The sequence below is a fragment of the Strix uralensis genome, chromosome 2 (genome assembly GCF_047716275.1).
Source record: "Strix uralensis isolate ZFMK-TIS-50842 chromosome 2, bStrUra1, whole genome shotgun sequence".
In the NCBI taxonomy this organism is placed as follows: Eukaryota; Metazoa; Chordata; class Aves; order Strigiformes; family Strigidae; genus Strix; species Strix uralensis.
This window is the reverse complement of record NC_133973.1, coordinates 120,733,908-120,758,877: the sequence shown is the minus strand read 5'-3', so window position 1 is coordinate 120,758,877 and position 24,970 is coordinate 120,733,908. Positions and strand designations below refer to the sequence as shown.

The 24,970-nt window shown below is 37.7% G+C and overlaps 1 protein-coding gene across 5 annotated transcripts in view; it reads left to right on the top strand.

Moving 5' to 3' along the window:
- ATM (ATM serine/threonine kinase) overlaps nucleotides 1–5,679 on the top strand; it is an 82,319-nt gene extending 76,640 nt beyond the window's left edge. For 4 of the 5 annotated variants that reach the window (XM_074860130.1, XM_074860129.1, XM_074860124.1 and 1 more), the window contains 3 exons: nucleotides 1,476–1,539; nucleotides 2,214–2,350; nucleotides 2,475–5,679. In XM_074860130.1, coding sequence (XP_074716231.1) covers nucleotides 1,476–1,539; nucleotides 2,214–2,350; nucleotides 2,475–2,658 — 385 coding nt within the window. In that variant the 3' untranslated portion in view covers nucleotides 2,659–5,679. The remainder of the gene's footprint in view (nucleotides 1–1,475; nucleotides 1,540–2,213; nucleotides 2,351–2,474) is intronic. The other variant, XM_074860128.1, reaches the window with a different exon arrangement.
- Nucleotides 5,680–24,970: the final 19,291 nt, after the last annotated feature.

Genomic DNA, 24,970 nt, shown 5'->3' with positions numbered 1-24,970 from the left:
TTAAATAGTTCTAATGCTTGAGAGGGGACTCAGATTTCTGCTAATAATATCCAAACCTAAATGCTGTCCTCTAGCTCATACACTCTTACTTATATAGCCGATTACAAGTTCATTAACTAATGCATTATTGTCACCCTCCTGTGGAATTCCAGGATGGCTTGGTGCTTCCAAAGGACCCACAGCTAAATTTCACCCCTTGATTTAGACTGATAGATATTTTTTCCTTCAGAACTATGTATTTCTTTCAGATCTATACTGTATATTTGGAGCTATTAAGTTTCTTTTAAACTGTTTTGTTCTGTCTCTTATTTCTGTTCAGTTTTGTGTAAGTAATTTGCAGTCTTTTCTCTCTTTTGGATCATACATTTGATATCACTTTGCAAGTGCAAAATATAAATCCCACAATAGATTTGAACTGCAAAACAGAAAAACCCCAAAAAGGCCGAGTTTCTGTCATACTCCATCCTATCTCCTGTGAGTGACCCAAGAGAGCCCTAAAAAGCAGGACATTTCTCTCATTCAAGAATTTCATGATGTTCATGAATGTAGTGCTTGCAAACCCCAGATTTTGTGTCTTAAAAAAAGTACATAGTTGTAGGTGTTGTCTTTGTAAGGTAGCAATCAACGTTAATAGGTAGTTCCTATGTCCTGTGAAAGAACTGTCACTGCCACTTCTAAACATGATGCTGTCAAATTCACAGTTTCATGTTACTTCTGAAACTTTTTTCCCATGATACAGAAGAACATGAACTGTTTGGCTTCAGCTAAAGGAAATACAGTATAAAAGGCACCAGTGCAGATACTGTTTCTGCCTCAGCCAGACTGACTTGTAATTAACGGTATAGGTGTAAGTGCATAAACAAGTCATCTTAAAACTGGGTGTGAACATCGTCAGTTAACGTTGTTGTCTGTGTTCTCATCCTGAAGTAGACAGGAGGCCTGATCCCTTTTTCACTGTCCCATAAGGAAAGTTTTGTATTCCTTCCACAAGCTTAGTTTGCTTGGCAGTGAATGTAGGTAACCACTTCTGTGTCTAAACTCATTGGAGAGATTTCACAAATAGCTCCACGTCTGGCTACTGGATCTGCTCATTTCACATAAAGGAACCCTACTAAGAGTCTCCGACGTGTTGCCGAGCTCCTCTGGTGCATGCTTTTTCATCCAGCCAAGCAATTCTGCCATCATGGTGTCACCTTAACAATCAGTGTTAACTCAGTGCTTAATTCTGCATACAGAAACATTTCAGATGGTGCAACAGGTAATCTCTTTCCCATAGGGAATATAATCAGTGAACTACCCAGTCTCCTTCTGGTCTTACATTTCTAAATTTCTTTTTTCCAAAATGAAAATACCAAAGAGGTTACTCATATGCTAGAAATTAACCTTTAAGAAGGGTACAAGTACCCATTATTTAAATGATGAAAATACCATTCCATTTTACCTAAAAGAACCTAATACAGTAAAATATTTTCTAGATGCTGTGAGAAAACAATGGCTGTTATGAGAAATTCTCAAGAAGCTTTGCTGACTATTGTAGAGGTAAGCGTTTTTTCATTCTTTTTGATAGTAACCTGCCAGAATATCTTCAGTTTCTTATCTTTGTCTTCGTATGCATTACTGTACCAAATATTCATGCAGAGTTTTTTTGTTCAATTTTAATTCATACTGTTGGTCAGATTTGTTAATTCATGTAATCTTCAATAAAATCAAGACCACTTTGCATTTTGTATGGGAACTATTCATTTCAGACAGGTGCAGTTTTCCCTCTTCAGTATCTAAACTCTTTTAGCCATAGTGTAGCGTTCCTAGCGTGAGTAGTGCCGATCGAATGAAATCCTTTTTGCATAAGTCACAAAGATGAGAATGAAACTGACTTTTAAGAGCAGCTTATACTGTGTATTAAAAACTAATGATGATATTTAGTGCCTAGAAGTTTATTAAAAAAATGACCTCTTCATTGCTGAGATGGGACTGAGTAACAGAACAGTCAGGTATGAGCAACACAAATATCTGCAAATGATCAGATGCAGTTTTATTGTTGGATTGTCTATTAAGCAATTTAGCCCAATTCTATTGGATTTAAAACCAACAAAAACCCTCCAGATACTGTGATTAGTGTGAGCATTACCAACTGAGTGTTTCTCTTCCTGTTAAGGCACTGAACTAGCTGTAATTGATGGTTTAAATTAAACAGAGGTTTATTTACTGTGTAGGTGCTGCTCTACGATCCTCTTTTCGACTGGACCATGAACCCCTTGAAAGCTTTGTATTTGCAGCAGAGACCAGAGGATGAGGCTGACATGAGCTCTACGCTCAATTCTGATCCACAAGAATGTAAAAGAAAAGCCAGGTGCAAGATTTTTTTCTTACTGTCTGCCTACTGCACTGCTTTATGGTTTTCTTACTGAACGTTGCTCATGTTGTTCAGAATCCATATCTAATGCACCCGTTTTTCTTTGTTTTTATTCTGCCAGCAGCGATGACCAGAGTTTTAACAAAGTAGCTGAGCGTGTTCTGATGAGACTTCAGGAGAAGCTGAAAGGCGTTGAGGAGGGAACAGTGCTCAGTGTGGGAGGGCAGGTGAACCTGCTCATACAGCAGGCCATGGACCCTAAAAATCTGAGCCGGCTCTTTCCTGGATGGAAACCCTGGGTGTGACTTGGAAGGATCCAGCACGTTTTTAGAAGAAACCTATTTTTGTGCAGCAAGTGTCTTAACATTTCACATTGGTATTTCACAATTAAAACCTATATTAGGAGCAACCATGAAGGCTTATACATATTAGTATTTGGTGGATGTTTTTTTGGGTTTTTTTTTTCAATAACCTGTTACCGAGAAAACATTTTTTGTCCACTTATGTTCACCATACAGTATAAAACAGTAGCCAGTGCTTTGATGTTCCTTGTGACCTGCAGGGACTTTGCTTGGGCATACTGGATATGTTGTATTCTTAAAGCCTGAGATTCATCACTTTTGTGTATATGTTAAATAGCTGGAGTCTTGCATAAAATAATTCCATATGGTAACAAGACCATGCAGAATGGATGATCTAAAAACCAGAAGTCATGAAATAACTAGCTGAAGTGCATTTCAAAAGGGGGGTTATACTTTAATGCTACAGTGAATATAAAAGAAAACAAAGAACCTTATGTTTAATGAACTGAGGGTTCTTGCAGTTGGTTTTTTTTAGTTTAGTTAAATGGACGCTTCTTTATACAGACATGAATTTTGAGCCAAGTATAATATGGCTGCTTTTTTTCCTGTTGTAAATGAAATTATGTTGGTATTTTATTTTTATAACATTATTTTGATAGTATAAAACAATAAAAATCATTTAGCTTTTGTAGCTCAGACTTCCTTGATAAAATAGACTTGACTATACAGTGAAGCTTAGCATACCAGATACGCCTCTAAAGCAGAGTCATTCTGTATCTGGAATAAACACCTGTCGGAAACATTGAAGTTCTATTTTGAGCACAAAAATCTCATTCTGGTTGTGCGCAGTTTTACAGAAGACATTGCTCCTTCTTAAGTAAAAAGACCTACTGTAATTGGATAGTTAATGAATATGGATAATAGAAGAATTCACTCAAATAACAGTCTCACTGGTATATTCAATAAATCTTCCCAAATCATCTTCATATTTAAAAATATACATAAAATTTGGCATATTCTCACATTATTTTAGTTTACACTTTAGGCATTTTTACAGCAGTATAAATGAAGAATTTCTGTTCTAATTAGCATTTCACTGATTTTTATTTGTACAGTTTTCCCTCAATTTTTATACTTTAGCTTTGTTTTATAAGTTAATGTCAACATGGCAAGATGAGCCTTTTGTATTATTTTGTCATGAAGCTGACATAAATTTGTGTTGATCCTTGCAACCAAAAGTACATCCTGGCTTTTCTGTGGGGAAGAACTCTCATCCAGGTATACTGTGATTTGTTCTCTGAAAATGAAACTTAACTGACAGAGCACACACTCTGTATGTGAATTTTAAATGACACTTAGGAAAGGGAGAGAAGTCCTACCAAGCAATTACAGAATGGCAGGTAGGAAAGGACTAAACAAAAAGCACTTCAAGAATTTCTATTTTTAAGCACAGACTTTTAAATATCTGGTAGTATTTCTGGAAATTTTTCTCATACTTCTTATAGAGGAAGTTCCTTTGGCATTTTGGGGGTTATTTAATACTAAAACTCTAGCTATCATATACATGAATGTTGCATAAAAGCACGTGGCAGATCCTGTCCTTTCTTTGTGACTTACTGATGCACCACTTGAAAAAGAATATTGTCATCATGCTGGGCTGCAATTTAGGGTTTTTACTTACAGCAAACAGTGAAACATTAATATTAATACAATTGTATCAGGAAAGTCTAACTTCCGAGGAAATAATTTAATTATTCCTCTGCAGTGCTGTTAACTTGGTGTTTAGTGCCTAGATTTTGAATGTCCACACATTTTCATTGTTCAAGCTGAATGAAACGCAAATAAAAATGCATGTAAATATTGTAAATATAATTGAGACCTGCTTACATTATTTGTAAGTTTCTGTAACACAGAAACACCCGTTACCTGTCAAACATATGAAACCAGTTTGAATTATTAACAAACCTTAGTCTCCAAAACACTGTCAAAATCAATGTGACACAATCCTGTTACTATGAGATCTCAGTTCAACTGATCTAACGTTCCTGAGATAATTGTCATCCATAAAAAGCCTCATGCAGCCAAATAGTAACCACCAGACTGTGCTTTCTTTTTGTTCCAGTAATGCCTTAAATTTTAAAAGTCAAAATTAGAAAGTTTGCAAAAATGTGTCATCTATGGATACACATTTTCCTTGTGTAAGAATAGAAACATAAAACCGGGATGGAAATGCTGTTTAATTCTGAACAATGGTTTTGTCACAAATGCTGCCGTAGATGGTAAGGTGGAGTAGTATTTGAGAGCCTCAAATATATTTACTATATTAGTAAGCTAGAAATATGTGAGGCCAGTCAAAGTGCCTCTTTAGCATTAATTTTTTTCTTGGAATGCATCTTAGTAACTTTGAACATTTACATTTAGAAAAGAATTTCTAAGAAAAATGAGCCTGTGATCTAGTATGATGGGGAAGAGTTTTTAAACAGCAACATATTTATTTGAAATTAGGGTTTTCTGGTGAAATGTCTGTTGACAAATGGCATCAGGATTATAAACTGTAAAAAAGGTAAGTGTTAGCAGGTAAACTAGTTTGAATTGTATACCTTGACTGAACTTTTTCCATCAGCAAGGAACTCTGTTCCTTGAATAGGCATCAGATTAAACAGGCCACCTGGTGAGGTACATCCAATTTGAATAAAACAAGGATGTCAGTCTTCATGAGTGCTGATCTGAAAACTTCTGTTGTTTTTAGAGATAAAACCACCTGAAAATAATTTTCTCAGTAACTATGAATTATTTGGGTCACTATTCTGTGTTACTATGAAATTCTTGAGTTTATAAAAAGTATTCACTACTACTAAATGTTTTTGAATGCACTGAAATGTTAGGCTTCATATCTTCAGGGGATAATGCACTCTACTATACATTGTTGCAACTGTACTCTTCATGAATATTGTTATTCCATACCTGCACAAGCGGTAATGCTTCAATGACAAAGGGTCAATAAAGATAACTTTGTAAACGGGAGATTCCAAAATCTGCCTGGGGAAATTGGTTGTGTGATTGGTAAGTGATGGCACTATATGTTTTTACTGCTACTTTCATCCCTGTGAATTTAAATCTAAAGTAAGGCAGTTGTGTTGTCTTGGGGAACCTGTAGATAGCCTGAAACAGCTCTCAGGGAGAGATTACCTCATCCTAGCACTTAATGATGACACTTAAATATTAGCATTAAATAAAATCGTTCATTTCAGCAGGTACGTTGAAGAGTGAAAGCACAACAAGAAAGCTGGGAAGTGTGCAAGAAAGGGTTTGTGTTCTCTTCCCACCACATTTCAAAGTCCTACCTGTATCCTGACTGTGTGAGAAGACTAAGGTGTTGGTCAGATAACGCCTGCTCTCATCATCTATCCTGCGCATTAACCCTGTAAGCACATCTGTACTTCAGCTTTCAGAGCTGCGTAGTGAATAACGTCAGCAATATCTTTAAGGGCACACACAGCTTCTGCTCTCCCCACTCATTCTTTTCCTCACTACCTGTGTCCACAAAAAGTGTGGTGCAAAGTGACTACACCCTTGCCTGCCCTGGAGAGTTCCTGCTGCAGCATCCGTAGCTGTTTCTTCCTCTCCCCACCCCCCTTTTGCCAAACAACACACAACGCAACAGACTTGAGCTGAGTTGGTCGCTTCAGTTGCTGTATACCACCTATTGTGGATGCAAAGCAGAAAGGATTATAAGAAAATGCAACTACCTGTAGAAGAACCCCCTTTTGAAGGGACTTCTCTTCTTGGACTGAGTTGTGAATAAGTCCTCCACTCTTAAAAATTCCTCGGCCATGTTGCACCAAATCTTCCCTACAGCTTCTAGGATGAAGCATTGATACAATGCAGGTGCTCAGTGATTGGTTCTCGAAGGCTGTCTTTTAACTAGCAGAATTTGACCAAGTACTACTTTTCTTCAGAGAAGTGGTTTTTTTTCTGTAGTTAAAAAGGAACTTAAATGGTGCTGGGCATACTCTTCAATATGCTCACGCTTCAAGAATGCAAGAATGTGAGAAGGAAGGGGTGGAGGGAGAGAAGGAGAGAGACTCTGCATGCTTTTCTAACTACTGCAAAATAGTTTTCAAGTCTCCACTCACAGGGCATGTGCTGCTTGACTGTGCCTCTGGCTTATAACCAGCATCCTTAATATTTTCTTTAATATAATCCTCAATGCTAGTTACTGATAAGCCACTTCACTGTTCCCAGAGTACCATTCCACAAGTGCAGGAAAATCTTGACATAGGGAGCATGTATTTGTCCTGCAGGAATTTTTTCATATCTTCATCTGGTCACCCAAAGCCCCTGTTTTGCACCCCCCCACACACCACGTCTGCTTTAACAAAAGCAGAGGAAATTGAGTGTATGGATTGGCAATTTTGTGTTCTGGAAATTAAACAAGTGGCATAGCAGGAATGAAGCCATTTCCTAAAATGTAGTTTTGCTTCTGCATCACATCTAGAACTTGTTTTATAGTAAGTAGGACAGCTATCACACAAAGTTCTTCAGCCTGTGATGCCTTGATCAACATTAAGAAGTAGATATTTCTGGTGCGCAGGATTAATTTCTTAGTATTTGGAAAAATTCCTTTACGCTGTGTGAGATGTCAGCATCTAAAGTGCCAAAAATGGCATTTCCTTATACTGAGTGAAGTCCATACAGTTGTGATTTTGGTGTCCTTCATTTAATGAGGGATGGTTAAGTAGTTTTTCCACATCCATTATATATGCATATATATATTATTGAAGTACCTACTTAAAATATTTCCATCTGAAAAAAAAAAAATAATTCCACCAAGAAATTTTAATCCTTACAGTTCTCACCAGTCCCTCACAGGAACACACAGCATTATGCTTCCCGCTTTTTATTAATGATTATAGTATTTTTGTACAGTATATAACCTCAATAAAGGAAGAATAGATTCCTGCATTTATGTGATTTTTTTCCATCTAGAGAAGGATCTGTTAGATTCTCACCAAAGGTGTTAAGACTTCCATGTGAAAAACTGCTTTGCCTCCACATATACTTTCCCCAAACTACCTGCATCTGTGGTAGAGATTTCTTCAGATTTCCCATAGGGAGAGATTTTTATTTCTAGAAGACAACACATTTAGTTGTACATGTTTCTCAGGTCTCTATGGCCAATGAAGAGAGAATGATGGCTTTGGAAACTATCCAGAAGTGCTGCATACAGAGTTCAGACTACAGTAAAAAAAATTGATAAGGTAGTTGTACTTCATCTCTCATGACTTACCTGGAATTTCCAGAAACCTTCCAGTCATTGTGCCCCTGAGCTTACCTTTGACTGAACACTACTGTTGGATTTTGGCCCATCAACAATTAAATGTGCATACAGTCATCAGCCGAAGACAATCTGAAATTACATAGTTGTACAACAGCTGAAGCTTGCGGTATGCATGTTCCACAGCATATCCTCCACCCCTACTGTCCTGTTCTTTAAGGGAATTTGACTTCTTACCAGCAAGGTCGTACACTATAAATTTTATCAACACAGTCATTGTTCAATAGAGAGTTACAGTTTCAGTCCTCAAGTCTCCAGCCCTGCTTCCAGCCCCCTAACACGCCATGGAAGTTGTAGATAACCCTTGTCAACAGGAGAGTCTTTGCTCAAATGAGTACTTCCCATGGTCAGTTTCCAAACCAAATGCTTTCCTGGAGGAGAGGTTCTTGGAGTGCTCCTGACCCATGTTCAAGTGGTTGGCACTTCAGGGCTAGACCAGTACTGGTCTTTTAAGATTTTCATTCTGTGAAGTTTGCCAAGGTGTCTGAAATAACTCTTACATTATGCAGATCTTTAATTTGAAAGTAACATCAGCTTATTCAATTAAAATTTTTAAATTAAGACAAGTAATCAGACTAAAAAAATGAAGCAATAACCAACCTTGTCCATATCTCTCACTCTGCTTGTCTTCACATTGGTTTGTGTTTTCTTTTTCCAGCAGACTCTCTGACTGCGCCCACAGACCAAGTCCAAGGACGGATCCCTGTCTGGGGCTCTTTTGGGTACCATGTACATTGATTGCCTTAGGAGGAGATTTTTGGTCAGTTCCTGAAATACCGCTCTGTTGCAGACCAATCTGCAGTTGTTTTAGGATGATGCTGAATCCTGTGTTGCATGAATGGGGTATAACGTGAGTGTATCTGGGAGCGTTTGAGGACATAAAGCCTGTTGGGCCAGTGTGCAGTTGGGAGGAGCCAAACCTCATGCAGTGCTACCCACTGTCCCTTTTGGCCCCTGTTCCTGGAATGAACTGTCTGCCAATCTAAAGCCGAGTATTCCTCAGAAAGAGCCAACTGGTGCTGTCCAAAGCAGAGCCCAGAAATGAGATGATTATTAAGCAGCATGGAGAATCAGGGATCCAGCTTGCTGGACCCTTGGCCCTTGAGTATGCTTCCTAGTCCCTTTCTTATTTAGCAGTATAGACAAAGACTTTATTTAAGCCAAATCCAAGGTGAATTACACAGTTCCTCAGGGCTTAGAGTCAATGCTTCAGACAGGCCCTGTGGTTAGGCTCCATCTTCCCTCAAAGCGACACTGACTGCAACAAAATATCCCCTTGTAACATCCTTTCCTGTGCAGGGCTCCTGGGTTGGTCAGCTGCCAGAAGTAAAGCAAATGGCCTTGGACCAAGAGCTAGAATAAGCACAATTTACAGGTGGACTGCAAAAGGTATTTAAGTAAATGTTTTCAAAACAAGTTAAAAATTAAAATTCCAGGTGATAAATGCTAAAAATAAGTATCACTTTGTAATAACTTTTTCAGCTTTCAGTATAAAATTTGTGCATTAAGTCAACAATCGACTGTGCAGAATCCTTATGCTGTGCTCTGAAGAAATGCGTTCTGAACAGGGAAATTATTGCAAATGAGATTTAGAGCAGAACTGGATTACATTGACATTTGTGTTTATAAACAGCAGGGTCCACTATAAAGCAGCTGACATTTGCTTTTTCAGTCAGGCAGTGCTTGTTAGTCAGCTTCTGTTGCTGAAATTACAACTCTACTTCACATCACAATGGAGTAGAACAAAATATAAACAAATATTAGCAAAATTACCATTTAGGATTTGTATACATTTGAAAAATGTCTTCCTCAGAGAAAAGGTGAACTCACTGGTGTTACATCTGGTCCTGATATGAAGTCTGCTCAGTAAAAGTTTCTGTTCTTTCTAAGTTATGGTGTGGAATCTGAGACAATTAATATGGATCATACTGTGACTTAAGAAACTGGAAGTGTAAACAAAAGAGTGGATATGCAAGTAAAGATATAATTTAGACCTTTAAAATTACTCTATCTTTACCTATACCTGCTACAAATCCTTATAACACTAACTTAAAACTAAAAAAAATACTAAAAAAAAAAATCAAAGCTAGAGACAGTTCTATTTGTGTTACAGAAATGGAGATACAAGAGAATTAACTTTCCCTAAGACTGCACAATTAACAAGCTAGTTTCTGTAATTATGAGACATAATCTGATATCAATGTTCTGGTTTTTTACTTAATAATTTCTACTTAATATTGTGCTGTTAAAAAATAATATTTCTCATAAAATTAGTTTGTTGGCCAATTTTTTTTGACAGCAGTGTAAATCCTAAATTACATCAACTGCACTTATGTAAGTGTAAATGAGAAGAGAATCTGGCTCTTTGTATGATTTTGTTTTCTTTTTTTGACTTGCCTCACTACCTTACTCAGTCAGTAATGTATGTTAACACACCTATACATTGCATAATACATGAGTAGATCGTACACACTAAAAGGCCCTTGGCTATGTCAAAACACAGAAACTGAGGCCTAACTGATGCCCTATCAGCACACAGCAGTCCTACAGGTGTAATTAAAACCAGTTTTAAAACAATTTATTTAGACCTGTGAAAACCACTGTGGGTGCAAACCTCCATGTGACACACATCTGTTTATAATTATCCCTTATCTGTTTATCTTAATTGTCATTTACACACAAGGTCTCATAAAGCAATGACAATACATGAGGTATTGTGGTAAGGTAGACATTATATACGGAAAGATAAACACAGACCTTTGAGCCTGTGGTTCTCCTCAGGACATACGATGATTACTTAAAGCAAAAGTTCTGTCATCATGCAGTTCCAAATTACCAGCTTTACTTTATGTAAAACACGAAAGTAAACTTGTGGGCTCCCTGTCTGTGCTGTTCCCACTGTCCTTCTCAACCACTTTCCTTCTCACTCCTACACTATTTTTTGTCTTGGTTCTAATGGTTTCAAAGTATCTTTTTTTTTCTTTTTATTTCTTACTGGTTGTGGCTTTCAGCCTGTGTCTCCAGTACTTCACTCATTGTTTCCTGTTTTCATTACAGCAGCTGCATTACAGATGTAGCTGAGGGGTCCTTTTGTTTGCTGCTGTAAAAAGAACTTTTCATCACTTAATTATAGGCATGCTTGAAGCTTTTAAAGTTAAATAATGCTTTAAGAAATTGCATGTCTGTAAAATAATTTTAATAAATTAATTTGATGGTATAAAAAGAAAAATTATTTTTACATTTCTATCCTATTACATTGGCCAGTCATTCTTTATTAGACATATGAATGTCTCAGTAAGGAAGTGATCCAATTGACTATACACTGAGGAGTTTAATAGATTTGTTAGCTGGAGGAGGAGGCTGTTACAACATGTTCCATATATAAAATAAGTCATTTAATTTAAATGCTGGCTGTCACAATGCATTTAACATATCCAGTTTATTAATAACTCATTATTTTGATATTGGTCTTCCAAGTCTCTCTATGAACTAATTAGAATTTACTGAATAAATGCTTTCTCATCCACTAAGAAGAACATTAGGGCTTCCTCTTGTAGAGCGCTCAATCTTTTTATGGTCTGAGAGTGATTTATCCTTGTGGAATAATATGAACCAGCTGTTTTTCCTGGAAGATTCATGAGATCACTCCCACATATTGATGTCTGGCCTTTGTGACATTTTTTGGTTTGTGCAAGAAGACACACATTTCCTAATACTGGAAGTGATAAACATAGACAGAAAGTGCTGCAAAGAACTGCATTTGCCTTTACGAGATTGTCTGTTTCTCTTCAAAAAGTACAGTCGAGTACAAAAAAAACTTAATTCTGAAATACATTAAGTATACATGCAGTTGTATTACAACCTTGATTAACAAAACTATATGCCAACAGTAAAAGACAATAAAAGTAGTTAATCCTTACAGTAATTCAAAAGTGTAGATGAAGTATACAGAAATCTTGATGACTGCAGCAGTTGCATATTCCAAGGCATGCTTTAAGGGACTGTTAAGGCTTTCGGATTCAGCTGGCTGATTGCCTTGCTACATCCTGCTGCAGAGGAGGGTTCGTAGCTACGATTGCGTGTGATACTTCACTGTGGAAAGACAGTTTTCTTAGACAGTGACAACCTCCATGGTAAGAGTGACTAGTATTTGCTTACCTTCTCAAAGATGAACACCACCTGCGTCTGGAGCAATGACCACTGAACTTTAGAAATAAATGCTGAATCATGACTGACAATGACAAGTCTGGCAAAGAATATCTGCCTTTCTCAAGTACTTTCATCTGGAGTTCTCACTGCACAGATGGTACATGTATTTTTTTTCTCTAGGAAGTTATGAAATGGTTCTGTAATTCCTACCTACATACTCTTTCCTTACTTCATGCTAACTCTTACTGAAAGGGATCATCTTGTAAAAAATAAATTAATTTTTCACCCTGGCCTCTACACTACAACTTGAACAGAAGTCTAAGTAGTATCTCATGCTTCATTAGCCTCATGTATAATTGATGTGAGGTATATTAATGATGCTTTGTTCATAAGGCAAAGTTAAATAAGTAGGAGGAGGTTTGGAACAGAAACCAAATAATTATGGAAGAAAAGCAGAAGTTTAGTAAAAATGCCAGACAGTTGGGAAATAATTTTGCCAATAAATTAGCTTCCTTCCAGCAATTTCAGGTGTTGTAGCCATAATTCTTAGTTCTTAATTAAATACCTTAAAAGCATGAGGCATTTACATAGGACTGTGATATTTCAAGTTATTTAAATATAAAAAAAATCAAGAGGCAAGAATTTCATGCCTAAACCAAAGTAGATGCATGTACCAAGACATTTCAAGTAAAAGAATATTTAAGCATTTCATACCAGCTTTGAAATCTCACCATAGCATCTAAATCAGAAGCTTATGCACCATAGGCTCACTCTGTAGTTACCAGAGTTACTACTTCCCCCGGGGAAATTTTACAACAGTATGATATTCATTGCCACACAGAGGTAACAATTCCTTCCTGTTGACTACCCAGGGACCTTGAACATCTATGCTCCTTGCTGATGTATCTCTGCTAAGTGACCAAAGACAGGTGGAATAAACCTGGCCACTAAAAGTGTGCCATAAAAAACAGGTTCAGCTGAAATCAACAGAAAAACTAAGATTGAGATAAAAAAGGCTGTGCTCTTAGTAGGACTAGACCACCCACAAATCTCCAAGTCAGTAAGACTGACAAGGGTTTAGGACTGCAGAGATTGTGGATTTCAGAATCTAGTTTTATCCACTTTGACTTACTTAGCTGAATACATCTAATGTATGCAAATATACTTAATACTTCATGCAGTGGTAATTTTGTGCATCCAGAATGAATACCACAGCGAATATCACATACTGTAAAATGATACTTACAGCATCTAGTCTGAATTTGATGCAAGCACCTGCTGCAACACCTAGCCACTCTGCTTGCAAGTAGAAAAATAATAATCTACAATGCTTCCATTTTACTGAGAAATTTAGTCAGAAACAGTATATTACTCTGACTACTCTGTTTCAATTTCTCGGTAGTACTTGCAGAAACAGGCTCTTGATCAGGTTTCGGTCCTTTACTAGAGAAACTAGAAAACATGCAAAACATAATGAGGCTTCTAGCAAGGAGACAAAGCTGCTTAAAGAATACACCATCTACAGCCTCCCAGGAATAAGCAAAGGAAGTCAACTTGTCCTATAAATATTTTTATAATTATCAAACAGCTTTCAAGTGGCTTGTAAGAAATGAGTTCCAGTCCATTATAATTAATTCTAAAAGACAGCTGCCTTCTGCGTGCTCGGTTTCTTCCTCTTTTGTTTGGCTTTACTTTGATGTTCAGCTTTGTTTTCCCTTGGATGACAGTTTCAGTTGTTTTCAACCTCACAGTGCATCCATAACTGTGGGACCAGGAAAAGACAAAAGATGAGCCTTGTTTTACAACACTATGCCACAAACAGAAATCAGCGAGACAAGCCACTAGTAGAAGGTATCTGACTTTGCACTGGACTGTGTAACTGGTACAGCCCTATCTCCTGAGCATAAATGCTCTTCACCAGAGGAGGAGGATCAGTTCCTCTGAAACTTGTAAGTTCTTTGTTGTATTGAAATATATGTACCTCCTGTTGAGAAGTGCAAATATCCCAAAAAGGCCATGGTCTTTGTATTTTACGGTTTGGAAAAAAGCTGAGAACAGATTTTCCCATGCTCAACCTTACAGAATTTAAGAATCTTTGAAATGGTCAAATAAATTGTATTCATGTAAGAGAAACTGAACACATTGTTAGAAGAAATAGTTTATTTTGATATTATAATAAGCTAATAGTGAAAGAGCTTTTAGAGAGAAATACGTATAGGTATCAAGTACAGTCCTACATTCATTTACTTAGAAAGGATGTTGCAAGAGCATCTCGATCCCTCAGTTTATTTGTCCTGAAAAAAATCACCAGGTAAAACTCACCTCTTCTCTAGCTTAGATTTACAGAGCTACTCCTAAAAATCATGTTCTAATCCTACCCATTTTTATTTTTTTTTAATAAAATCAGGTCATCGTACCCAGATCCTTCCTTGAATTCTTTTCTAGCCATCAATATCTACTCATGACTCTTGAAGAGCACTTTCCTCCGGCAATACAGCGCTGTCCTCCTGCAGAGGGCTGTCCCTCTGTACCTGAAGTCCCTGTAATGGGTCCTTCACCGCACGCTACGGACTGTGACAAAAAGGAGGGTACATAACACCATAAACCCCACTGATCCATGGGTTGATCCGTGTCTACTGGTAGAAGAGCAAGGATATTCTGAAACTGCAGTGCAGCATGTTAGGGTAACTGACCTGAGCTTCCAGATTATTTTCTTCTCCTCCTTGATGCTTGTCAGTGAGTCATTAGCAATGGATGCAATGCCAAAAACCAATGCTATTTTCTAATTCTGTAAGGACCTTGAGATCTACCATGGGAGGGAAAGTAGATTAAAAACTGACATTAAACTCAAGGATGCTAAGTAAAAGGTAGAGTAGATTATTCCAGACAGTTTTCAATAGGACATCTGCTCTGTGTATTCTGTCTCATAACAACCAATAAGCCAAAAACAAGAAAGTGAGACTGACACTGCAGACAGAGAATGCAGCTTTCTAATAACAGAGGATACATGTATAATTGATGCATTACAGTCATCTGTTGGACAAGCAAGCATGTAGGACAGGTCCTTACTTATGGAAGAATGACATCTCTAAGTACATGACCCTGAAACAAAAAAAAAGGATATACACAGAAGTGCATGGAAGGAGACAAGCAGGGATAATGGAAGTCAAAGCAGGAGGGAGGTCTGTGAGCAGCCTCTCACTACAGCTAATCCAGAAAACAGACTTAGGTATCATTAGACAGCAGAAAGGAGATGCGAGGTGGACCTGAGGCTGAACAGGATACCAGTGGGAGTTAGGATTTCTTATCCAATGTTAATTTGACCTATTTTATCCTGTACATAATGACATGGTGTTTAATTACATATTACAGACTTTTTATTTCCACACAAACCCCATCATCTATAAATGTACCACATATCTACGTTGTTCTAATGCCTCATATACTTGTAACTGTTAGAAGGTGACACAAGGTGAGATAAAAGACCTCATTTTTAAAGGTCACTTATAACTGCCAGCAGATCATTCCCAAGGGGTCACTCACCATGACTACATGTACAATTAAACTAGTTTGGCTGTGCACATGACTTCCAGTTCTAAGTTATCTTTGCAAACAACTCCTATGAACCTTTTTTCAAAGATCAAGCTGGCACTGAAGAATCCTGCAATTAAAAACCAACAAAATAACACGGCTGAAGAAATACAAATGCTATCACACATTTTCCCCCAATCTGACTTGGGACAAACAGAGTGGGACATAGTGCTGTTCTTGCCTGTGGCCATGTTTGGTGACTGAGGCTTGTATCACACAAATTAATCAGAGCAGGAGTGCATCTTTTCTAAAAAGCAGCAGAAAGGATTCAAATTGACAAAGACTTGCAGAATAAAATCTTGATTTCTTGAAAAGATAAATGGGATACACACTTCTTAGTACAGGGAGGAAAAAGAACTACTTAAGACACATGAAAATTATTGCTACAACCAGCAATAAAGCGAAGAAGCAAGAACAAAACCCACTTAAACTGAAAATCAAGAATAGTTCCTGGAAGACTTAAGCACTAGACTGGAAAAACAAATCTGCATTAACAGTGGCACAAAAAGCATGAGCTAAAGGGACTTTTAGATGTCTAAATACTATGATTCTGATCTTCATAAAACAGAACATACTTTCTAATATCTCTGGAGCAATAGAAAATACATACCCTCTGGTTAAAAGCTATCAATGTTTCTGCTTCAGCAGGATTAATCACAGGCTGTGATTAAATTATTAATGATATTTTCTTTTTTTGATGCATAAACTCTATTGCCATTATTGCTAATGAGATTACACATTTTTGGCAAGTGGAGAACAGCCCTGTCAGTGATAATACCTACACAAACCTCATTATCTATCAGAGGGAGAAAAAGAGAACAAGGGTTTATGTGAGGAAAGACAAGATTTTCAACGATGCATAAACTTCTCCTCAAGAAAACATCAGAAAATTAAATGTAGAAAATTATCCGAAATGCTAATGAGATGGCGTGCATGCTGGGTCAGAATTTCTTGTTGCTAATTACCTATGCTTAGACCTTGTGGCTACAGACATTGCCTGTCACCATCCCTTCGAGTATATGGCTTTGGGGAATATTTCTAGCCAACAAATTTATTTTAGCTCCATAGTAATTTTTCTTCATTCTTTGTTAAAATGTGATCCAAACTGTACACGTACAAAAATAAAACTAGCTCATCTATAAAACAGCTTACTTTCCAAAACATATTGGTTTGAGAAAACCCTCAGGGGAAAAACGATTAAGATCCACGGCTTCCACTTCTCATTTTGGTCTATAGTTTTGAGTATACAGAAGATGGTGCTTTTTAAAATGTTTGCATTATTTTAAAACCTCAAAATTTGGTGAAAAATCCCAGCGTTGCCCACTCACCCTGGTTTATCGAACATAGTACTTCCTTCAAAAACCTTAACAGCTTTCATGAAGACCGCAAAAAGCTATCCCAACGCCTGCACGACGAAACCACCTCCACTTTACATTTCTGGAATCATTTATCTTTCATGGCGCTTATTTCCCCCTCAGTCTGACAGACAGGTATTTCCACAGGCTGAAATTCACGCGTGTCACTACATGACAAACGTGCTCCCCCCCCCGCAGCTGGGTCGGCTGGGGGCTCCGGGGGCCGGGCCTGCCGCCCTCCCTCACGGGGAACACGGCCGGCTGGGCAGGGCGGCGGCGGGAGAGCCCCGCGCAGACGGAGAGGCCGGCAGCCGCCGCCAGGCCCGGCGGGCCGGGCCTTCTCCTCCGGCGGGGAGGCGCTCCCTGGGGGCCCGCCGCCCCGGGCCAGCCCGCGCGCGGGAACCGTGGCGGAGCTCCGCTGGGGGGAGGACGGCAGACGGCCTCTCCGGGGCAGGAATGGTGTAAATAGGTGTTCAAACCCACGGTAAACATGGCGTGGCCGTGCCGCCAGCCCGCTCTCCCGCCTCTGACGGGCAGCCTGTAGGTGAAGCAAAGAGGTTCACTCCCCAGTCTAACTGTTGAGCAGGGATTCTTTATTCGCAGTGCTGGGAAGCACTGGGGATCGCACCTACTAACAAAACTCTCTGACTAATATACACAAAAAACATACATATGTATTAGATTTCTTAGAAAAGGCGGCCTTATGCTAATGGCTTGTTAGAATTCATTTACATAGTCTGAGCATGCCTAGTAAAAAACAGAGTGAGGGTCTTCTCCCCTCCTTAGGGGCCCACACACCCTTTCTCACACTGTCCCTTAGTGAACTTTAGGTTTCTCGTGTCCATATATGGTCATAGAGTGACCTCACCTGTCCTTCAGCTCCTGTTTGTTCCAAGGAGGTGACTTTAGATCAGCTTTCAGTGACTTATCTTGACACTGGCGTCTTCCTAGGCCCTTGTTTTCTTTAGGTTCCTGCTATTAGGGATGTACTCTGGGAGTTTTTCAGACTGTCCAAGGTCTGTCTTATCTTTACTAGGCAAAGAGTTAAAGGTTTCAAAACATCTTATAAGTGGGTAATAACTACAGAGGGTAGTTAGGGAAAAGTATAAATGAAATTATATACATTACAGTAAAATAAAGGAAAAAATACAGGAAAAATAAAAGCTACTAAAACACAAGCGATATCTAACATTAAAACTAAATGTCTTATTTTACAGGTCCCTGTACATTAGCAATTTCAAGTATACTTGTAGCAGCTTCCCTTCATAGGAACCGCGGTTCCCAGTAGAGAAAGAGCAAGCTTTGTTAGTCGGCTCCAAATTTAAGGTCAAGCTTGTGGTAAGGAAGCACCCTGACAGGGGTTGCCAGAGCTGCTGCAACCTGAGGTCAAGGCCACAGTAGACTCCTCCAGAGGAGGAAAATTAAGAGACACTCAAGAAATTTCTTTGCCGAAGAGAGCTACGAGGGTGTAAAGACAACTATTTCAGAAAATGAATCACTCTGAAATGCAACTGCTGTGGGTATATAGCCCTTGAAAAGACAGACTGCAAAGAAATCAGTGTACTGCTGAACACTACTGGGTGCTACAGCGGGCAAAACAGACAGTTTCCTCTCCCTTGCCAGTTCTTAAGCATGTACCAAAGTGAGATGACAGTATTTAGGACTTTTGATTACTCTGTTGAGGTGGTGATGGGTTGTTTGTTTGTTTGTTTTTTTAATTTGATATTTGTATAGTATGATACTTCTGTTCCTGTAATAAAGAGTTTATCATTGAATCATGAACATTCAGGAAGGAAAACATTGGTGAGTATCCTCCCTGTCAGAATATCTAATTTCTTAAAGAATAATATAAGAACAGAAAATAATACCCACTGTCAGCAAGGTAAGTTTTGTCACTGATTTAAATGACAGTTGAAGACATGCAATTGAATTTCTCAATCAATCCCTTTTTAACTGGATATGTATGTCCCTTTGTATTTTTACGCAATGTCCTTCACTTTGGTACATAAGTGGAATCTCTTTTTCTTAGATAACCTAATCAATCCCTTTATTTCTGGATAGCCTAAATTGTCCCATGATCAGACATGTGTACCACTTTGACTTTCTTTTTCAATAATATGAAGACCTGATAGATTATTTTCATATTCACACTGTAGATCCAGTCCCAGGTAATGGGACTTTTTAAATCGATCAGAGAAAGAGGAGACTTTATCTAATTTTATTAATCCTTCTTATCATGTAGTATATTATCCTGTATTATTTATTTTATCAAGCACAAAAAATAACTAAAATAGTTTAAAATAAATCTCTTAAATATGGTTAATGCTGTTAGATCAGCTAGATAGATAAAATCAGATAGAATAAAGCCTATACTGATTAAGCCAGGAGATACTCTTTCACTAAAACTTTTGCCTTGTATGTAACAAGATTCAAAATCCTTGAATGAAGAGGACATAAAGCACAAGAAGAAACCCACCCTAGATTTACTGATGACATTGCAACTTGGTTTCAAAGACAAGGACTTTGAAACAGTGATCAAAAAGCTGTGTAAGTAATATGAATTCTGTTTGAAAGTAGGCCCAACTATGCTAACTCATAAGATAGCTTTTGAAAGGTGCTCAGGCCAGTTTTAAGAGCCAGATCTTGCCAGAGGCCTTCATCTTCATCAGTATGCCAAATTAAAATTTATTACAGAAAGTAATTATATGTAATTTCATATTCAATTAAAATGCAAAGCTAAATCCAGACAAGTATTAGTTTGACAATACAGGAAGAATACAAATGTATGTATATTATTATACAAATAGGTAGCTATAAACACATGACATTGTTCATTGGAAGAACAGAGAGGACCCTGTAATAAGTGCTAACCTAACTGAAAATACAGGGGCTAGTTTCTCTACTGTGAGTGAATTCTGCTTGGTAGTAGGGAACTGCCAGGAGAGGTGTCATGGCTCTCAGATCTTGAGATGCTAACTGAGGGAGTATCTGCCAGCTCCATGCCAGGAGTAAGTGCTCCTGTGAAGTCAAAGTGCTAATTTGGCCACTCAGGATTTGTTTTCTTTACTTGTTTTCTTTCCCAAAGGAAAGTCTGTCTCATCAGTCAATGAAAAATTGCTTCTTCATGAATTGATGATTCTTCAAGGGAAAGATGAGAAACTTTATAGGTTTTGATTTATTCCAATGTACAATATTTCTTGTGTGAAAGAGAGCCTTAGCTTAGTTCTGTCTTCTTTTTCAGGCAACACATTTTAAGTCTTCAGGTACTGTCAGAATATATTTATTGAATCAGAAAATATTTCCCATGAAATTGCTGAGTTACAGGAAAGGGATTTTAATCATTTATTAACTTGGGACCATGTAGCATAGTGATCCGCTCCAAAAAATCCAAAATTAATAAAAGGGTTAATTAACACAGTTTTGCAGTAAAAGCCAAACCATTTTAAGTGAAAAGCCCCAGAAAATGTCTGAATTTATTTGCTTATTCAATTGGGTTACTCAAGTGACCAGTATAATTACATACTTTCTCTTTTTCTATAGAACTGGGGATTCCTTAGGAACAAACCATTTTGTTCACAGAAACACTTAGGAGAGTACGAACCGATATGATGTAATTTTCAAGGGCCAATTTTATGTGTTCAGTGACAGTTGATGTTGCTCCAGTTACCCTGAAAATTGCATAGTTTATCAGCTACATTCAGTAGGCTCTTCATTTCTTGGCATAGATTGTTAAAATTGTACTTGATGGTGTGACAGTAAGAAATAAACTTAACTTGCCAAAGCAATAAAAATTTCTTCTCTGTAACTTTGGCAGTTTTATGTATCATTTAATACTTGCTTTAGGTTTTTGGCTAGACTTGAGAAATGATGGAGTGCTTCAAGGGAACTGATTTAGGGGACAACTTGTCAAGGTATTGAGACCCTAGAAATAGGAAACTACTTGACTAGTCTTAGAAGATGTCCTGTGTCTCAAACCCAAAGATATTCAAGGTAATTTTTCACTTGCCTGTGAACAGTAGGTTTTTTTCCCTCACTTAATTTTTTCATTGGATCGGATAGCCTTCTAGATCTTATTTTTGATTATGAATATGAATGCACTCAGCAAAAATCCTATGTCATCTACTCTAATGGGACCAGAATTTGGCCTTTCTATGTGAATATCATTTGTATTCCTCATCAGAATTGATTTTATAATGGCTTCCTTAACAAGATAATCCATCAAAGAACTGATGACAACTGCACCTAGTAACCTACTTAACAGATCCAGTTTGACAACTATTACACATTAGTGCATGTCATCAAAGAAGGGTGTAACTTAATATTAAATTAATATAGCAAACACATTTGATAGTGGACCATAGTTGCTTGAGAAGGTTGAAGGTGATAACTTAGGAGCAGAAGAATTGTTTGGCTTTGGAGTAATACAGGCTTGTGACTAGAATGGAGAAAACACCTACTGCTTATGAGGGTAGTTTGATCATCAGATTCAAGTAAATGCTTGAATTTGTTTGCTAATGGTACTTAAAGCTGTGTTCATAAAGGACTTCCCCAAGATTTAGTTTGGTTTGGTTCATGAACAGGCATATGATAGTAACTGTCCCTAGAGGAGACCATTCAAATTGGCATCTTCCAGTACACAGATTGCCTGTTTTGAGTTGACCAGTTCCAGCTTTACCGATTTTCCTGTGTCTTTGTTAATTTTGAAATAAAAGATCCAATTGTTAGTGTGTGTTTCTGTGACTGGAATGGAACTGTGATGAGTGAAATATATTATCTTGCAAAAGAGTAAATAGCAATAGCCATGGTCTTAATTTCGGTGAACAGTTCACGATACATATAGTATTATTAATAGCCAGGAAAAAGTTCTGGTTTTTCTGGATCCTTGGGAACATTTTTTATTTGATACAACATTTAATCACAGGAAAATTTATTTTCCTGCAGGTAATCAGAATTTAGAAGCTATTTCATAAGAAATGCTCAGAATTTTTCTGCATCTTATATATGTACTACTTGCATTTAAGTATTGCCAAATATTTACGATATGTTACGAAGTCATATCTGTGTGATCTGCACCACCTTTAAATGCCTGGTTTTTTTAAAGAGTAAAAAGATAATTAAATACAAATCAGATATTTCAAGTTTACACCCACTTTTCAGGTTCAGTTACAGGAAGTTTTGGATCAGTGTGACTGTTGATTACCTTACAGACACAAGTGAATCTTTTAAGGGAATACAGGAAATGCTGAAGTCTGTAAATAAGATGGAATGGTTGTAGTGTGAAAAGGCATGCTGGGTTGGTCTGCAGGGGTTAGTCCACATTAAAGTATCTTTGTTCACAGGGCAGAAGGAAGCAGAATTTGTTGGCAGAGATGCAGCTTCTATCAGCAACATACATTCCTGACATTTCTTAAATAACTCACACTACCAAACAGCATGAGTAAACAATCTTAAGGACACCTGCCAGAATGAGTTGAATCTCTGTACAGGATTTTGCTTGAGTGGTTATGTCAGAGATAGGATGTTTACTTGATTCTTCTGTATCTTCTATTTTAGCAGATAAAATCTTACTGTATAACTCCGACTATTAATTTCACTGTTGTGATTGATCTAATCTTGGAGTTCACTATTAGTGTACAGTAATACAGTATAGACTATTTCTGAAGTATCCCTTTAAACTTATTTTGCTTATAAAGTTTATTCATACTTTGCCTTCACTACAAAGAATATACCAAAGTATCTATAACAGCCACCTTTCTTTAAAAGAGTAACAGCTTTTACCAGCAGAGTGGTTTTTGGTTTGGTTTGGGATATTATTGTTTGTATTTTTTTAAAAAATTCATTAAATGAAATGAACTGTACTGACAAAATTACCTTCTTTCTGAGGTAACAGCTGATGGTTTTGAGCATAGGAGCAAAACCATAATCACTTGCAAGCAAACCCAGTTTCTGCTCTAAACCATTTTCACTGTCAGCAGATTTCCATGTTAAAATTAATGAAATACTCAAATCTCTTTCTGTTGCAACAGTGAAAAATTTGGTGAGAGAGTAACATGCAAGATGAAATCAGGTGGCAGACCTGCAGGATGCTAACCTGGTAGCAACCATTTTGGTTTATCCTGGCTATCAGTCATAAGGTGGCATATCTCTACAGTTGGAGTAGTGGAACAGCTTGGCTGGACATTTTGAGAGAAAAAGAGTAGCTGGAAGTGTGGTTACTGTTGACCCAAAGGTAAGCAACAACATCTGCTAATGCTAAACAACCTCTCTGAGTTGCATAAGCTATAGTGGAAATTATGGTCTCACAAGTATAGTTTGAATTGATTGGCTTTTAGACAGGTTCCATCCAGAATAATGTATTCCACGGGTTTTCAACAGGAAGGTACCATGTGAAGCTCTGTCCTGTTTCAGCCCTTCTGGTGTTCTGCTGAGTTGTCTTGAGTATCTCTATGCTACACTTCAAATCTGTGGTACAGATGGATCCTGACTGATTTTTTTAGTGTTGGGAGTGGGATGGCAATATGTCGTACTCACTCACCAGTGGCCTCCAGAGTATGCTGGCATTTAAGTATAACTTAAAAAGTACATTAATATTCCCATTGACTGCTTAAAATTAATTACTTTGATGGTTCATAACTGTACTCAAAATCTTTTGTAATTGTCTCATACATGTAAAGTGTATATTCAGCTTCTTGAAAGTGCAAGTCTTGCACTTTCAATCAGTCCAAGCACGTAATGCCAAATCAATGTATCCTATTTGTCGAATCCTCTGTGTACTGCATGACTATGGTATATTGTGATAATATATAGCAATAATATATAATATTAATATATAATTTTATAGCTTTGTAAGCCAACATTAAAATACCCGCAAAACTCAGTCGGTATTATTGAGGCAGACATAAACATGAATAGTGCCAAAAGTGTCAGCACAGAAAGGCTACATTACCTCTTGGAGACACTTGAGAGCTCGATGTTTTCATCCTCCTGCTATGTGACTAGATAAATGCTTGTTGTATGACCAAAATATAGTTCATTGAATAATGAACATCTGGAGGTCATGTAGGCCAAGCTTCATTTCCTTGGGGATATCAGTGTGAAGACTTTTTTTCCCTTATCTAATTGGAATTTCCCATGTTGCACCTTGTGTCTGTTGTTTGTACGCCTTCTGCTGTGTACCTCTGAGAAGTCTGGCTTCATCTTTTCTACAGCCTTCCTTTAGAGTTCAGCAAGGTAATCTCTCCCTTGCCTTCTCTTTTTAAGGCTGACCTAACTCTGCTCACTCAGCTTCTCCTTGTATTTCATGTGCCCCAACCCCTTTATCACCTTGGTGGTCCTTGGCTGGATCTGCTCCACTACGTCAGTGTATTTCTTGTATAGGGGAGTCCAAAATTGAATACAGTACTTCAGTTGCAGTCTCACAATTGCCAAACAAAAGGGATGAAACAACTCCCTTGACCTGCTGGCCACACTCTTGTCAATATACCTATTGCTTATCACCACTCACATGATGGGCCTCGATTAAGGTATCTGCTACAGAGGTCTCAAATGTTTTCAAACAGACATGCAGAATAATCCTTTTCCCCTTATTCTTACAGCAAAATACAAAATTGGTGCCATACATTATTAGCAGCTCAAAACAAAAGCATTAGTACTCATATAGCCTCACTGAAATGCTATGAAAGTATTCACAGAAAAGATTCTAGTGGTTAAATCCTGTGAACTTAAACAATAATATATTTATGTAAAGTCTTGCACTTCATCACTGCCCTTACAGAGAACTCTTTTGAAAAACTGAAGTGGTAAAGGAGCTGATAATATCCTAGGTTTATGTAATGCTTCTTTTCCTTATTATCATTTCTTTGCAAGCTTCTCAAACATGCTC